Genomic DNA, 17,029 nt, shown 5'->3' with positions numbered 1-17,029 from the left:
AGAAAATGGATTGAGCACGAACACCAAAAAGACAAAAACAGTGGGAGTCAGAAAGAATGCATTAGAAGAAATTAGAGTGAAGATTGAAGTGGATGGTGTCACACTGAAAAAAGTAGATAAGTTTGTTTATTTAGGACAAATGACAACAGAAGATGGCTGATGTGATGCTGAAACTAGAAGAAGGATAGAGATGAAAAATAATTTTGTGAAGATGAAGGATGTTTAACAACAAGAAAACTGAAGCTTGTAACAAGAAAAAAAAACTCAAGATGTTACCTTCTATCCTGTCAGCCTCAGAAACCTGGACAATAAATAAAGACCTGTGGGGGGGAAAAAGAGGCCTTTGAAATGTGAGTGCTAAGATGTGTGCTAAAAATTCCACATATAGACCATAAGACCAATAAGAGGCGCTTGAAATTGCAAGAACTAAAAGAATTCTAAAAAGTGATATTCAGAAAATAAAATGTCAGTATTTCAATCATTTGATCAGAGCTGAAAAACTACAGAGATCTCTTCTGGAGGACAAATTGGAGGGAACAGAAAGAGGGGCCAACCTAGACATATAGTTGGATGACAGACGCCATAGAGTAGTTGTACACAAGCTACAGTGGTTGTGAGGATGGTGCAAGGCAGACGGGCACGACATACCATGAGAGCAGATCATCTGGCAAGAGTAGCTACAAGCAGCAGCAGCAGCCTCACAATTTCAAAGACATCTTTAAAGTTTCTTAAATATTGATTATTACAGCATTTGTAGATAAAATAGCACAGACTCTTCCCCAATGCAATTGCCTAATATTACTGACCTATAGAATTAAAATACTCTTTGATTGGCAATCAAGAGGAACAGAAATTCATAGAATTATACAGCAGAGGAGGCGGCCATTCGGCCCGTCATATGTTTGTCAGCTCTTTGAAGAGTTGTTCAATTAGTACCACCCCCCTGCTCTTTTCCCATAGCCCTCCAAACCTTTCTTTTTCATATAAATATCCTCTTAAAAATTACTGCTGAATCTGCTTCAACACCCTTGCACTGCGGGGAAAAAAAAATCCTGCTCATTTTCACCCTGGTTCTTTTTTGCCAATTGTTGTAACTCTGTATCCCCTTCTTACTGACCCTCCTGCCGGTTGAAGCAGCTCCTATTTACCTACATTACAACAGCGACTATACTGCAAAAAATACTCCACTGGCTGTAAAGAAGTTTGAAATGTCCAGTTGTCATGAAATACACTATATAAATACAAGTCTTGCTTTCTTTCATGACTCCATCAAAACCCTTCATGATTTTGAACATCTCTGTTTGTGCCGTAATGGCTCTATGATCTCTATGAAACCTTCTTAACCTTCTCCTCTTTGAGCTTCTCTAGAGAGACCAGAAAAACTGGAATTATTATATGATATGCGAGTATCTTTCATCATCAGTGATCTCTATGAAACCTTCTTAACCTTCTCTTCTTTGAGCTTCTCTAGAGAGACCAGAAAAACTGGAATTATTATATGATATGTGAGTATCTTTCATCATCAGTTTAAAAAAAGCAACAAATAGGTTACAGGTCAGAGATTATGATCAGTATCAAGCGACACGTACCTATAAGACGTTGGAGCCAGATTCTTTAACACATTAGTTACAAGCTGGCTCAGTTCCAGGTCTCTACACCAGAAAGAACTGGAACTCTGACGTTCCCATGTAAAAGAGTTTTCAGTGAGCGCCGATGAATTGATTTTATACTGTGCAAGATATTTTTAGTGTTACACAGAATCTGGGAGGCATAGGGTGATTTTCTTTGCCTTTCCCCTCAACCCACCCTAACAGCCAAAAGGAAACTCAGGCAAATACACCAGGAAACATTTGTTAATTGGCTAGGTTCGTCAGATAAATGGAAAAATAATTGTAAGTCTTTTTCCAGAGAAGGAGATGACTTTGGGGTATTTCTGGCGTACACATTGTGATGCACACTTCAAAAACCTCTCACAGGCACACTGAAATCCGAAGAAGCTATTGTATCTGATGTAGCTTCCAAGTAATAATTCAAAATGGCTGATAGCCTAAAAGTAATCTGTTCTTTTTAGGAAACAGAGAGCTTCAAATAACATAGGTATTCTTCTAAATATCATTCCAAATATTTGAATCATCTGGTTTTTGGATTTTTATACTTTCTGCAAAATTACTATAATGTCACCAGTCAACTTTTGTGCAACTGGTTCTCATTGTTAGGAAAGTCGACCTCACTTAAATGCCATAATTTAATGGTTTGCTCATCAACAAATCCTCTGTCAACATTTCTGAACTGTGGAAAAATGATCTTGCAACATCGTTTTATATTCCCTTGAGGGGAGAATGCTGCACTCTTTGGTGCATTCTGGGAAGGATGGCCAATTCAGTGTCTAGCTTGTGTGAGCTTAAAGTGAAACAACAGGCTTTTGTGTTTTATGAGCGAGGAGTTCCCTGAAATACATTAGTGGGCACAATTCTCAAGTGGAATTTTAATGATGTTATCTTTCCTTAATGCCAGCAGTGCTGTAGTTTGTGCTGTGGGTTACAAGTCCCACAGTGCATTCAGGGAAGGGGGAAAACAGTGACATTCACTCAGAGCTAAGAAGTTGCCAGGTGAATTTGTTGACAGCAAAGTATGGTTTAACATATGTGCAGATGGACTTTATAACCCAATTTTTGAAACTGGGGAGCAGTCGTTCACAATCCATCAGTTGACTCCTCCCAGCCGTACAAAGATTTACAAGCAGGACTACAATCGGGTTCCACAGACAAGTTAGAATGCACAACAGATGACTCTGCGCACGCAAGAAATGGCCATCCTAGATAACACGGGAACCAACAGTGACTACTTTCTCACAAGTACAATGTTAATCAAAGTTTAAGAAACTATTTAATTACCATTAAATGGGTTTGATTAATCAAGGTCAGAAGCTGCATGAGCTCTGGAGCCGCAGGTTGCTGCCTTAAGGGAATATTCTTTAGGATTTCGGCTTAACCCCAGAGACAGTTAAGTTGAATCCTTACCTTACCTGACTACAGCTGCACTCACATTACTCCACCTCACCGGATGTTTTCTACGGTTGACACTTTCCCTGCCCCGACTGCAGAGGGTTGATCTTATTCCACAGAGTATTTGATCACTTCTTGTTCATATTTTCATACTACCCCTATAATAGAGGTAGACCGATTTATACTGACTCAACAGGTGAAATTCCTCTATTATTCGGATTTGGAGAATTTCGTTAGTAGCCTTGCAATTTTTTTTTTAAATTTCTCTCATTAAACCTATAATTCAGAGGCCTTGCCTAGAATCTTCAATCACATTTATAACCAAATATGCATCTGGTTGCCTTACAAGAGTATAAAATTTCAAAACGAGCTTAAGTTGGAATCGTATCAAAATACGATCAAACACCACAAATCACTATTTAAGTGGTTCAGTATCTAAGCACAACTTACGGGCATTTGCATGATAATTGAACAGTGAAGGGAGAGAAGTTGGTGTGTTGGGAACTGTTGTACCTTGGGCTGCAGTGACTGTATTGTGCTGTCTCGTGAGAGGAGAGGCATATCAGGACTCAAACCAGTCAGTGCCACATTAGGTTCAAACTAGGTGATTTATTCTGAAACTAAAACTGTTCCAGAAAAATCCAGCAGGGGGTTTGTGAAGGCAGCGAAATAACCATTGTTAAAATTCCCCCTTTCATTTAGAGCAAGAATTGATTCATTGATAATTAATTGCAATACTGGGATATTTGAAATGTTTTAATTAAACCTGTCAGCCACTTAGTTGTCTTGATCTTAATGCCACTCCAATTTTGCTTATCCTTTGGCTACAGCTGGTATTCTAATAGTCTTTTGTGCAGGCTCGGTTTGCAAAACTGCTAGCAACAATCCAATTGTAATGTTCAACTGAGTTAAAAGTGTGTGACTGTTTTATTTCGTTGAAATGCTCAGTCAGGTGCAGTTTTGTAATATTTCCTCAGCACATTGTTCTTTGGGGTGAGATTGTGCCCTGTGATATTAATAACAGACATCTCAGAACATTCGTATGATTTCATTTGTCCATTATTTGAACTAGCACTAAATCCCTTTTAAAGAAAGATGTACTTTAATAGACTACCTTTCATGACATTCCTAAATGCTTTACAGCCAATCAAGTACCTACAGAATGTAGTCACTGCTGTAATGAAGGAAACGCAGCAGCAGTCAGGTTGTGTACTGCAAAGTCCCACAAACAGCAATAAAGACAGAAAATTCTGGAAATACTCAGCAGGTTAGGCAGCATCTGTGGCCTGAAACAGAGGCCGGGATTTTCCGGTTGACGGATCCAGCCAAAAGCCCATTGACTTCGACGGGACTGGAAAATCCCGGCCAGAGTTAATGTTCAGATTGATGATGACCCTCGTGGGACCCACAGACTGCAATGCGATAATGACCAAATAATCTGTTTTAATTACATTGATTAAGGAATCCATATTGGCCAGGACAACAGGAAACTTTCTGCCTTGCTTTTCTTCGAAAGATAATGCCTTAGGATCTTTCACGTCCACCTGAGAGGGAAGAGGGGGCCTTGGTTTAACATTTCGCCTGAGACATAGCACCTCTGACAGTACAGCACTGGAGTATTAGCCTAGATTTTGTGCTCAGGTCTCTGGAGTGGAACGTGAAACTGGAACCTTGTGACTCAGGCGTGAGTGCTACCACTGAACCACAACTGACACTTGATAGTTAAGGGTCCCTAATTAAAATAGCAGATACAGGACTGGCATGCAAATGTATCAACACAATTCCGTACCACTGCTGTAGTGTCTCACAAGATGTGTGTATACTGAGGAGTGAAGTGGATTCAACCACCATCCTGTTGGTCTGAGACCAGGGTATCTTGAATCTAGTCAGGTCTGATTGAAAGAACATCTTGAGCTAGATGTTTGCCTTGGGCAATGACGCAAAACGGGCACTACCGGGTCAGCCACACCTTATACACGACCCCTGATATTCCATCAACTGCAGTAGGACAGGTATGGCTGATCCATTGCCACCCACTTTGGCGACTTCAAATTTTTACCCCTTTCTGTAAAAGCACTGGCTGAACTGAATCCACTTGGAAATAGGTCCACATTTCAATGACAAATAAGGAGGTAAAAAAATAATTTAGTATAACATTGACAGCCTCATTGAACCCAAGAAGATGCATTAGCAGCTGTTTGCTGAAGTTCAGGATCACTGTTCAAATAGGATTGTCAAATTTCATCAAATGCAAAACTGGGACAGGAGAGCAGGATACAAATGGGAGTGGTATCATGACTGGAATTCTGAGATATACTAGACTGCTGAAAATTCATTGAAAACATAGTGATTAATGTTGCCGTATCAGTAGGCAGGAGGAAGCAAGGGAGAAAAGTTTTGTCTATTTTTAAAAAGTCAGATCTCCAATTGCAATTTGATAAACATTTGCATAGCCAACTGAAAATATTATACCTGGTTCAGAAGTGAGTGGGTGATAATCTAGTGTGCATCATTTAATAGACAGCTTTTATTTTGCATTGAAACCATTCTGTTTGTGACCAGATTTTCATGATAACATCAGGTGCCTGAAGTGGAATCCTATCATTTTTCAGTTTTGAGGCTTTCTTAATGTTAATGAGTATAAAACCTCATCCCATCCCACATCCCACCAAGATAGAAGGATACAGGGCACAAGTATTGGATGTGACCTTTTCACTGCAACCCTGCTCTTGTTAAATAATTTGAAAAGCCAAGCTGAGCAGAAGAGAAAACATTTTTCACCATTGTTTGGCGGTGCTTTGGGAGATAGTGAGATGCTGAGAAACATGTTTCTAATCTACCTCTTTTCATCTCTGCAGCATGGAGGAGTGTGAAGCACTGTGCACAAGACTCGCCATCATGGTAAACGGACGGTTCAAGTGTCTTGGCAGCATCCAGCACCTGAAAAACCGGTAACTTGACATTCCAGCTTTTCCCAGCCCATCTTAATCAGTCAGACATTGCTAAGCCAGCTGTTCAGCACCATGCGCTAATCTTTCATTTAGTGGCGCTGGTTGGCTTTCTTCTTTCCTTCTTTCTTTCCATATAGGGGTCACATTTTGAATCAAGTAAATGTGAATAAAATGCTCTTTACTGATTGACACCATGATACCACGTACTGGCAAGCACTCTGTCATGATTGGTATCCGCTTGAACACTATTGTAACTCTGCATTTCTGATACACGCTCTGTCACCAGTGGCACGGGCACTTACCACCACCAGCATACACTGCGACATTTCTCATATGACAAGGAGGTCGGAAAACCAGGTGATTATAACCTGAGCAAAAATCCAAGTATATTTGCCATTCTCTGAGAAAGATTAGTTAAGTTCTTACTGGCTGCTTTATACTTCACCAGTATCACTGGGTTCTCAAAGCACAGGTCTTAAGCTACAAACCAATATTAATCTGCCAGGATTCACTTAGGGCTGCAACCAAGGAGGGGCTACCAAATTGCAACACCCCAATAATTAGTAGTACACTGTTACCCCTAAGATGCAGCCACTTTCATCAAACCTGCTCTTCAAGAGTAGGGAAAATGCCCTAAGGTGATTTCTGGAGGGGGAAAAGATAAAAAGAGACAAAATAAATTCTCATCAGATACAAAATTCTGATATTATAATCAGCATTACAAGGATTTTAACTTTTAAGGAACGGAGATAATTAGGAATTTTTAATTATTCTTTGGATAAGAAGTGAACTCTGAAACAAGCTGGGCTGGGGGAAAACATTGTAAACTCAAACTGATGGTCACCTGATTTTAAAATGGATTCAGACTGATCGCCTCTTCCATCTTGCTTCTTTCCAAGGTTTGGCGATGGCTACATGATCACTGTCCGCACAAAGTCCAGCCTATACGTGAAAGAAGTTGTCCGCTTTTTCAACAGAAATTTCCCTGAAGCAGTTCTAAAGGTATAAATTCAACTGAAAACAATGTTATTGTTTGTGTTGTTTCCAACAGAGAATACTGACACAGTTCCATTAAAGGATTGGTGCCGTATAGGAGGTACACAAGCTCTATGCTCCTTTGTAAACCTACAGTGCAAACGTACTCATTCTGGAAGAATATGTCAGTTTGTTTGTCTGTTGGCCCAGGAGAGTTATGCATTACCATTTCATTTGTTTCTTTCACACTAACTGGATGTCCTACATACCATTTCTAACTTTTCCAAAGTTTTTGGAATAGGTTTAAATCACTGATGTCAATGGACAACAAAATGATCCCCTAAAGTTGTTTGTGACATGTAGTGAATAGAATGCCCAAAATTCCATCCCAGCTTTTGTGATTTGGTGGGGCTAAGATATCTCGATTGCTTTGTTTCCTCAGCAGCAAATTGGGTGGAAGTAGTTTCTGCCAGTTTGCAAGAGCACTGCACCCAAATTCATGATCGCAGTTTGATCTGCAGCCAAGCACTTCTGAAGTATAATGTGAGAAAATGTTGCAGCCAAATTGCGCACAGCAAGTTCCGATATATAGCAGTGAGATTAACTATCAGATAATGTGTGTTTTTAGCGACGTTGGTTGAAGGATAAATGTTGGCCTGGACATTCTGTTTGAATATGGGATCTTTTGTGTCCATCTGCGATGAAAAACGGGCCTCATCTGAAAGATAGTACCTCCAACAGTGCAAGGTTACCTTAGTAAGTGTCAACCTTAATCGTGCTCAAGTCTCAAAGAGGGATTTGAAGCAATGACCTTCAGAATTAGGATGCTATCACTGATCCATGTTTCAATGAGGGGCAGTCGTGTTCCTGTCCCACATCTCCTGTATTTATATTTATTATGCGCTACGGATAAAATGGGATTGGAAATATAAGGGGTACCTTTGCCAGGTTTATCTAGAGCTTTTAAAGCTGAAGACCATGGAAGTTGAACAGAAATTTCCCTAAGGCAGTTTTAAAGGTGCGAATTCAGCTGAAAACTACCTTTTTATTGTCTTCATATATAAATGAAGAAGTGGGGAACACTAATACTGTCCCATTAAAAGATTGGTGCCATACAGGAGGTACATAGGCCATGTGCTCCTTCACAATCCCTCTGCGCAAGCATACTCATTCTGGAAGAACATCTCAGTTTGTTTGTGTGTCGCATCCAGGAAATTTATGCATTACCACCTGTAGTAATTGGATTGGTTGTCCCTCCCTCCTGTCTATCAGCCCTGGGTCGGCGCTGAGGGGCGTGCTTCTTGTAGACGGAGGGTGCTAAGCGTGTAAGTTTTGTAACACGTGTCCTCAATAAAAATTAAGTTTCTCTGCACCATACCTGCTCCTACCTCAAGTTATTACAGTTGGCGACAAGGATGAAATCGGCTTATGCTGCATACTTCGCCCTAGTGGCTGTGAGTGACACAAAGTTGAGAAATACTTACCGATCATTCCATTATTCGGGAGGATTGATCTGTACGATGCAAATGCAGAGGATTGCAGTCAGTATGTCAAGGGGCTCAGTTTCTATTTCATTTTGAATGAAATTACTGTTGGGGATAAATGTAGAGCTATCCTGCTGAGCGTATGGAAGCAAAACGTATAATCTTATCAGAAACCTGACTGCCCCGAATGCATCCTGTACTAAGTGCAACGAGTTAGTGGAGTTTGTGAAGTTGTATTTTCAGCCAAAACCATCTGTAATTATGCAGCACTTCAAGCTCAACACGCAAATTCGTGCACCAGGAGAATCTGTCGCTACTTTGGTGACGAACCTGAAACAGCTGACTGAGTACTGAGAGTTCAGGGATGCCATGAATGATATGCTGCGGGACAGACTTGTGTGTGGGGTGACTGACAACGCCATACAGTGCCGTTTGCTTGCTGAATCAGATGTTGATTTTAAGCATACTCTGGAACACACTCTTTCTATGGAGAGTGCCACAAAAGATTCTCCGGATTTGCAGCATGTGAATAATGGTGCAGTGCACCATGCTGAGCAGAGGCCCGCCGCTGAGCATAGCGTGAAAAGTGGCACGGCAGATTTTCAGCCGGATTCCCTCTCTTCCACATGACAAGTTAGGAAGCCTAATAACAATGCGTCAGCTGACAAGGTACTCATTTGCCATAGATGTGGCGGGAATCATGGAGCAGGCATTTACAGATTTAGGAAGGCAGAGTGTAACTATTGCCATAAGAAAGGACACCTGGCTAGGCAGTACAGAACAAAAAATAAACAAACTGCAAAGCAGAGAACGAACCTGCTTGAGTCAACTGGCAATGCAGAAGCTGATGTTGCTGATGTATATTCTCTGTATCGTGTGACTGCTGTTAAATCTGAGCCCATTGCAATGACCGTGCAGGTGAATAGCAAGCAGCTGCAGATGGAGGTCCCCACCGATGCTTCAGCTACTGTCATTGGGGAGCACACGGTCAAGTAACTCAATGAGGGGAGTCAGCCATTGACATTGGAGCGCGCGTCTGCCAAACTGTGAACTGACACTGGGGAGCCCATTCATGTCAAACACATTGCTGCTCTTCCAGTCTGCTACAAACAGCAGACAGCCCAGCTTCCGGTGATGATCATAGAGGGGGAGAGGCCCAGTTTTTTCTGTTGAGATTGGCTGCAGAAAATAAAACTAGACTGGTCAGAAATATCCCATTTGAAGTCCGATGGAATTCCAGAGTTCTTGAAGAAATATGACACTGTTTTTCAAGATGAATTGGGAAAACTGAAGAGCATGCAAGCTAAAATACACATCGATCCCCAGGCAACACCACACTTCTTCAGGGCCAGGCCAGTGCCTTACTCACTAAAAGAAAAAGTGGAAACAGTTGTGTGGGTTGGAAAACCTGGGAATAATTCAGCCTGTTACAGTTTTCTGAGTGGGCTGCACCCATCATCCCAGTTGTCAAGCTAGACCAAGCTATACGTATATGCGGTGACTACAAACTGACAGTCAACAGAGCAGCAAAGTTAGACAACTACCCCATTCCCAAAATTGATGACTTGTATGCCAAGTTAGCAGGAGGCAAGTCATACACAAAGCTGGACATGAGTTATGCCTATCAGCAGTTGAAATTGGACAGCACAGCAAGAGAGTATGTGACAATCAATACTCACAAAGACCTCTACCAGTACACTCAATTACCTTTTGGATTTTCATCCGCGTACACTATATTTTTCAGTGAACCATGGAGAGTCTCCTGCAGGGACTTCCACATGTGGTTATGTACTTGGATGACATTCTCATTACCAGACCGACCAAAGCTGAACATTTAGCCGACCTTGCGGAAGTGCTGAGAAGATTTATGGAAGCAGGTGTATGTTCGAAGTGAGAAAACCGCACATCCCAGGCATCTGAGGTAACACACCTGGGCCACAGAGTGGACCCTGTGGGGTTGCATCCTGTTGAAGACGAGGTCCAAGCCATTAAAGATGCACCATCACCCTGTAATGTGACAGAACTTAAGTTGTTCCTAGAGATGATAAATTATTACAGCCCTTTCTTACCTAACCTGTCCACCGTGCTTGCACCACTCCACCTGTTACTGAAGAAGAACCACCGCTGGTTCACGGTGCTCACCTCAAGAAAAAGCCTTTGCAGCAGCGAAGAAACTGCTCCATTCATTTGCTTGGCAGTACATTATTACCCAGCTGAAGAGCTAGTGCTGACATGTGATGCTTCTCCCTATGGCATAGGAACCGTACTATCACATAAAATGGAGGACAGGTCAGTAAGGCCCACTGGCTACGTTTCAAAAACACTTTCCCAGAGTGCAAAGAGTTATTCCCGGCTGGAGAGAGAAGGGCTGTCGGTTGTGTTTGGTGTCAAGAAGTTTCAACAATACGTGCACGGGTGACATTTCGCAATCCTGTCCGACCATAAGCCGCTGACAGGCTTGTTCAATGAAGACAAAGCTATTCCACCTACGGCTTCAGCGAGAATCCAACATTGGGTCCTGACTCTAACAGTTTATGAGTGCACATTCATGTACCACCCTGGCTCGCATATAGCCAATGCAGACACACTCAGTCATCCTCCGTTACCAGGCAGCCCTGCCAATACACCCATTCCACAAAAGTTAGTGTTGCTGTTAAAATTTTTGGATTCATCACCTGTACGTGCTAAACAGATCAAGAATTGGATGAGCAGAGACCCAGTGCTGTCAAAAGTCAAAGACTTCACTTTACAAGGCTGGCCAAGCACACTTGTGTCGGATGATCTGCACCTCTTTTGTTCCAGAAACACTGAACTGAGTTGCCAGGATGGAATCTTGCTGTGGGGTTCCAGAGTCGTGGCCCCTTCCCAGTGCAGAGTCACTCTTGGCAGAGCTCCACAATGCACACCCAGGCACATCGAGGATGAAGACGTTGGCATGTAGATATGTCTGGTAGCCAGGAATAGATAGTGACATCGAGAACATGGTTAAACACTTTACCATTTCACAGCAACACCAGAAACTACCTGTTTCAGCTCTTCTTCACCTATGGGAATGGCATAGGCGTCCTTAGGTCAGACTGAATATTGACTGTGGGACTTCTAGGCACCATGTTCTTGTTGCTCATAGTGGCTTCATGTCTACGAGATAAAAACGCCAACTTCAGCTGCAATTATTGAAAAGCTGCATCATTCCTTTAGTATACATGGTTTGCCTGAGATTATTGAGACAGAGATTGACAATGGAACAGCTTTCACCAGCATCGAATTTCAGACGTTCACAGACCTGAATGGTGTCCGGCACATAAAGACTGCTCCCTGGCATCCTTCGTCAAATGGTCTCACCGAAAGAGCTGTCCAGACCTTTTAAAGCCAGTATGAAGACGTTGTCTGGAGGCACTTTGGAGTCTTGTCTTTCGTAGGCACATGTGGGAAACAATCGACGGAATCCAGGACCCAGGGCTCCCAATCAAGCCCCAAAGAAACCTCTGAAGAGGAATCTGAAGGCACCTTCATTGAAGACCCATCACAGTGCTCACCCACATCCTGCACCAGCGCAGAGACATGCACCTCGGTGGAACCGAGCTTTAGACTAGCCTCAGGATCACAATCTGGTGATCACATCACACTGCCTGATCCACAGCAGGCAGCGGCAGGGACTTCCCAGCTCCCCGGCACTCAGAGGACTGCTGGAGGCCAGAAATCTGCTGAGTCCAAGTCAGATGACGAGCCTCTGGACTTGGTCATGTCTCAGTTGCTGGAGCTGCAAAGGCAAGCTTGGGAACACTAGGAAGGGATGTCTGCTGCACTCCTCAGATTGCAAGGCATGATGGAGGAGTCCATCGGTCTGCAAGCTAAGGTGATGGTGCGTTGGCATAGCAACGCACCGAGGTCAAAACTGGTAGGAGGGCGGCCACCATGGACACCGTGACCCAGGACCTCGGTCCTGCATGGCTGCGCGGGCTGAACTCCATCGCTGACGCCATAGTTGGCCTCCAACAGTGTGTACAGAAGAGGGTTGTGTTGGGCAGCTTGATCTCACTCCAACTACCCCTTCTCAAGGAGTCAGCCAGGGGCCCTGGGGCACCCATAGGAAGGAGGATGAGGAGGTATACACCCCGGGACCATACACCCAGGTGACTCTGGGAATGTCCGGCCCATCCGAAACCCCTCTTCCTGTGACCTCAGCGGCTCCAGCTCCACAGGCTGAGGAGGGTGCCACTGACACACAGCAGGAGCCCAAGAGCAGGCCGGGGCCTCCAGGCCTCAGCCCCCCAGACGATGCCGACCAAGGTCATCACAGCGCATGGCAGTCAGCAGGCTGCCTCCACTCCGCTATGGATATCAGGGGAGTACCAAGACATAGCAGCAGGGTTAGGAAGATGTAGTTGCACCGCCTGGGCTCGGCTGTTAATCACTTTTACATAATGTTCACAATTGTTAATAAACTCCTAAGAATGTCTCCTTGCCTATGGCTCCATGTTCTCTTTGTGTTACTCAGATATGAGACCATTCCGCACAAGATAAATGCAGGTGTCTCAGTCCAGGGCCTCTTTCCTGTGTTTTGTGCAGACTTCAGATCAAAGTGATGGTCCGGCCTCTCACTCACTGGACACATTAGTGATGTCCGCACCTCAATGGTGTTCGTCATTGCTGCCAGACTGTTGTGGGCAGGTGCCACAGAGTTCCATCATTCTCTGTGTGCTCTCAGCATCTTTAAGGTGGGGCTGGCCCCATCTCATCAGTATCTGTGACCAGTGACACTGTGCTCCTGAAGGAGTCAGGTTCTGAAGGCTGACAAAGGATCAGGTGCATTTAAAGTTTCATGGCTGCATCTCCATGAAATGACTGTGATCACACAGCACAAGTGAGCTGCCCTCGGCCAGATGGGAGTCAGACATTCACAGAGGTTATGTGAAGATGTAGAGAGTGTCCTCACTGCATGTCGTCAGCATCCTCCTGGAATTGAGCGACTATCAGGGCCTCCACTGCGTCTCCATGATGAGTCTTATCACAGAGGGTATGTGCGTTGCCATCAGCCAGACTTGAGCCAAATGTTCACAGATGCAATGTAGGATCTATGGTGTCACCTCACTGCGTGTTGTCATCGTCCTCCACAAATATGGCAGCTATGAGGGCCTCCTGAGCACGCCTGCTTCGTCTGGCCAGTACATTGGTCTCATTGCCGTCATCGTCGCCTTCAAGGACCTCCTCCCCCTCATCCGCATTGACGTCCTTGTCATCGGAGGACATGCCCAGCTCCTCCATCTCCCCTCCCTGTTGCAGTGCCAGGTTGTAACAGGTGCAGCAGGCAGCAATGATGCTTAATACCCTCTGTGGACTGTATTGCAGGGCTCCACCAGATAGCCCAGGTACCGGAGCCTCATTTCCAGCTTTGCGATGGTTGCTCCACCAAGGTGCAGGTTGCAACATGAGCCTCGTTATACCTTCGCTCTGCTACAGTCTGAGGCCACCGCATGGGTGTCATCAGCCACGCCCTCTGCTGGTAGTCTTTGCCCCCAAGGAGCCATCACTGCAGCCTCTGTGGACCCTGGAAGATGTCGGGGATCTGAGACCAACTGAGAACGTCGGAGTCATGGGCACTCCCTGGGAACTGTGCACAGATCTGTAGGATGCATTTGTGGTGTTTGCACACAAGCTGCACATTCAGAGAATGGAAGCCCTTGCCGTTGACATCGTTCATTGTGTGTTGCGATGAAGATCTGAGTACCATATGAGTGCAGTCGATGGCATTCTGCACCTGTGGGAAACCGGAGATCTGGGCAAATCCATTCGCTCTTGTATCCTGGCTGTCCTGGTCCTAGGTGAAATGCACTAAGTTGTATGCCCTACCGAAGATGGCATCCATGACATCATGGTGCATTTGTGGGTGGAGGCTTGTGAGATCCCATAGAGGTCACCTGTGCAGCCCTGAAAGGAGCCATTGGCATAGAAATTGAGTGCGCTGTCACTTTCATGGTCATGGGCAATGATGCCCTCCATGTCCACGTGGCGCCAAACCTGTGGCAGGTGTGACCGACCAGTTCCCTAGACACGCAGTCTTCGGCGACGCTGTTTCTCGGCCATCTGCAGGAATGAAAGATGGCATCTATAGACCCTGGGTCTAGCTAGGTGCCAAACAGTGACGTCTTGCTGTGGCTCTCCATCGATGCGTGCGAGAGCCCCAGCCGCCCCTTCTTTCTGAGAGCACTGCTCCTCCCTCTGCCCAGCCAGTCACCTCCATTGCTCTTTTCTCTTCGCTCTCTGTAAGCCACGAGACATACAGCTAGTTCACCAGGCTCCAGGCTCCTGATGCACTTTTCCTGCAGGATGAAAGAGAGAGACGCATGGGTGTACTAAGAACCCCCCTTTGTTAAGCCTGAAGGCCCTTTCATGCATCCCAGAGAGTGCTGGCCACTACTTGGATGGGCAGAATTTAGTGCATGCATGGCTGCCTGAGATCTCATCCCCTCCACCCCACTCCACCTGACCAATTAGCAGTAGCTTTGCCCATTGGACTGCATGCTGTGCTCTCAGCTCAGGCACAGGCAGTATCCTAACCCACAATGTAAGTCTGCCCTGTTAGCTTGAATCATGGGGAGACTGGTCAAAATTGGGATGCTGACATTGTAAGGAACTGAGAGCACCCTTACCAGTGACTGCTCCATGGCCAGCTTTGGCGACGAGATTGTACAGCGTGCCTAGTTATCCATCTGTTCTGCAGTCCACTCATATGCTCATTAGTTTGAAGGCTGTGCCCGAGGGGTGAAAAACGCTGGAGCATTTGGTGGCACTTTGCCTCTGAATTGCTTGGTTGGGCAGATAAGCTAGAGGCTTGACTCCAAGCATGTCAATGTGGCTGCGTCTGAACCATCTCAGCTGTGGAGGAATGGTCACTTTTTATACAAGTTTCCCTAATACTTGGCCACTTCCCCCCAACCCCCCATGTGCTTGTGTACTACTATCAACTGCAGTGCAGCACTTGCCCCCCCCACCCAAGTTGCCTCAACCGCAATGCAACCCTTGCCCCCCACCCCCAAGTCTCCTCAACTGCAGGGCAGCCCTTGCCCCGACACCTTGCCAGCCAGCCGGGAAAAAGAGACTTGCCTGTGCTCTCACCTGAATGCACCGTGCCTCAACCTTGAAGTCTAGCAGACGACCCTGACGAGCGCTCTGCAACGCTACTGCGCACTCACCTCTGTGTTCCCCTCAAACTGCAGCCTGCAAAGTGCACGCCTTATGTATGCTGTTGTGAAACACGTCAGCATGCAATCACGCCAAGATGCTCGGATGATCCAGCATTGGCTGACGATGCTGGTGAGCTGGGCTTTTAATTGTATGCAAATGCATTACAATAAGGTTCCTGACATCCGATGGTGGGAAACGTGGACTGCCATTGACGGGCAGAACTGACAATTGCAAACTGGTTTCACGATGTCGTGAAACCGATTTTTGGCCTTCTCGCTATATTGTCCGTCACGCCGCCAAACACACCCAACGCCAAAGCGCACGAATTCCACCCTGAATCTGTTTATTTGTGATTATGTTTTGCTCCAGTGCTGGAGTTGGGGCCCAATTTTGTGAAGTTGCTATCGCAGCAATAGACTCATACCAATCTGATGCAGACTTCTTTTGTTCTAGGAGAGACACCATACCAAAGTGCAGTATCAGCTGAAGTCAGAAAACATCTCGCTGGCCCAGGTTTTCAGTAAGATGGAGCAAGTAGTTGACATATTAGGAATTGAAGATTATTCTGTCAGTCAAACCACACTGGACAATGTAAGTAAATCCTGCAGCACCTAGAGAACAAGGGTAATTATAATTTGTGAACCCCTGGCAAGGATCTCTTCATAATGCAAAACCTAGTTAACATGTTTGCAAATAAATAGGTGACATACATCAGTCAAAAGCATGAAAACATTTAGGATGTCATTTTTACGTTTTGTGTAGCCACTGCCACAGGTGCAACATGAATCTTGCCACCAGAGCAATTGAAGTATGGTGTGTTCCTTTAAAATTCACCATCAGATATGATTCATTAAGCTTCCACATCAGTAACCACACATTCTGAGATGTCCTACATTACCACGTAGCATGTAAATTCCAATAATGCAGACACCATTAAGCCCCTTAAAATGACACTTGGGTAAGTCAAAGGATAGTGTATCTCACAAAGGATTATGGTTGGTTTTCTGTTTTTGTGGTTGAAGTGACAAACCAGCTGCTATTGCAGTTTATAACATCTTACAATGCTGTCTACACATGGGTGTTGCCATCTGGTATTATCAATTTGGAGAAATAGTAGTAGCAATAAGAAAGACAGGCAATCATTTATGTAGTGCCTTATCTCAATAAAGGGTTCTCACTTGTGCTTTATAGGATTATCCACTTTTCAAATATGTGAGCAATGTACCATAAATGACCATTCATCATTTTTCTTTCTTAGTCATTGATTGACTTGACCAAGACACTAGGAAAAATAATGTAGCATCTATCTATCTGAATAGGCAGGGAAAACGTTGGTTCATTGTCTTACCCAAAGGACAGCAGGAGTGCCAGCCTGGGGTATGAGCTCAAGCTCTGGTGCAGAACCTTCTGACCCAGAGGCAAAACTGCT

General features: G+C 44.7%; 1 protein-coding gene across 7 annotated transcripts in view; it reads left to right on the top strand.

The window, feature by feature from the left end:
- The window catches only part of abca2 (ATP-binding cassette, sub-family A (ABC1), member 2), a 576,571-nt gene that overhangs the window by 543,115 nt on the left and 16,427 nt on the right, over positions 1-17,029 (top strand). For all 7 annotated transcript variants that reach the window (XM_078550348.1, XM_078550347.1, XM_078550346.1 and 4 more), the window contains 3 exons: positions 5,864-5,956; positions 6,856-6,958; positions 16,054-16,191. In XM_078550348.1, coding sequence (XP_078406474.1) covers positions 5,864-5,956; positions 6,856-6,958; positions 16,054-16,191 — 334 coding nt within the window. The remainder of the gene's footprint in view (positions 1-5,863; positions 5,957-6,855; positions 6,959-16,053; positions 16,192-17,029) is intronic.

The sequence above is a fragment of the Cetorhinus maximus genome, chromosome 10 (genome assembly GCF_964194155.1).
Source record: "Cetorhinus maximus chromosome 10, sCetMax3.hap1.1, whole genome shotgun sequence".
NCBI classification, from domain to species: Eukaryota; Metazoa; Chordata; class Chondrichthyes; order Lamniformes; family Cetorhinidae; genus Cetorhinus; species Cetorhinus maximus.
This window is presented reverse-complemented; position numbering and strand designations above follow the sequence as displayed.